The sequence below is a fragment of the Penaeus monodon genome, chromosome 20, assembly GCF_015228065.2.
Source record: "Penaeus monodon isolate SGIC_2016 chromosome 20, NSTDA_Pmon_1, whole genome shotgun sequence".
Lineage (NCBI taxonomy): Eukaryota > Metazoa > Arthropoda > Malacostraca > Decapoda > Penaeidae > Penaeus > Penaeus monodon.
In genome coordinates this window covers 23566889-23567453 of record NC_051405.1, presented here as the reverse complement: position 1 = coordinate 23567453, position 565 = coordinate 23566889, and the positions used below count along the sequence as shown (strand labels likewise).

General features: G+C 40.7%; 1 protein-coding gene across 1 annotated transcript in view; it reads left to right on the top strand.

The window, feature by feature from the left end:
* LOC119585716 overlaps nucleotides 1–408 on the top strand; it is a gene marked incomplete at its 3' end in the record, with an annotated part of 123925 nt that extends 123517 nt beyond the window's left edge. Inside the window, 1 exon segment of the mRNA XM_037934403.1 lies at nucleotides 370–408. Coding sequence (XP_037790331.1) covers nucleotides 370–408 — 39 coding nt within the window.
* Nucleotides 409–565: the final 157 nt, after the last annotated feature.

Here is a 565-nt window from a genome sequence, read left to right as displayed (position 1 = left end):
TTTTCCTCCCACTCTATTTATTCCTTTCCATTCCCCCCTCCTTCCCTCTCCTTGTATCTTACTCTCATGCCTTTTGCACTGTATCCATCCTCTCTACCCAGTCTCAGGAATCCAGAGTTTTTGAGAATCCATCTGTTAGGCTCATCTTCATTGGCCTGTCTAGAGTATTCTGTTAGATTTTCTCCTGTCATCTATGTCACTTGTCTGCATCATCATTATTATTCTGAATGTGTGTGTACTAAGTTGTGTGATTTTTTTTTTTCTATTTATGTTGTGTGAATTTGTTTGCTTCTGCAAGGCCAAGGGGGAACACGTTTTATGCTATATGGAAATGCTAAGCCTCGGCTCTGACACTTATTGCAATTGCAGAACCTGCAGTACAAGAGACAGCCGCTGAACCTGAGCCAGGTGAGTAATCGGGCAGTGAAGTCACGTAGAACAGTTATAGGTTACTAAGCACAGAGGAGAAGCTGTATGAATTAATGGGAAAGAACTGGCCCACATTGGATTAGAGATGGTATTTATGAAGTTAATGAACTTGTAGTGGTTCAAATTATTCAATTTC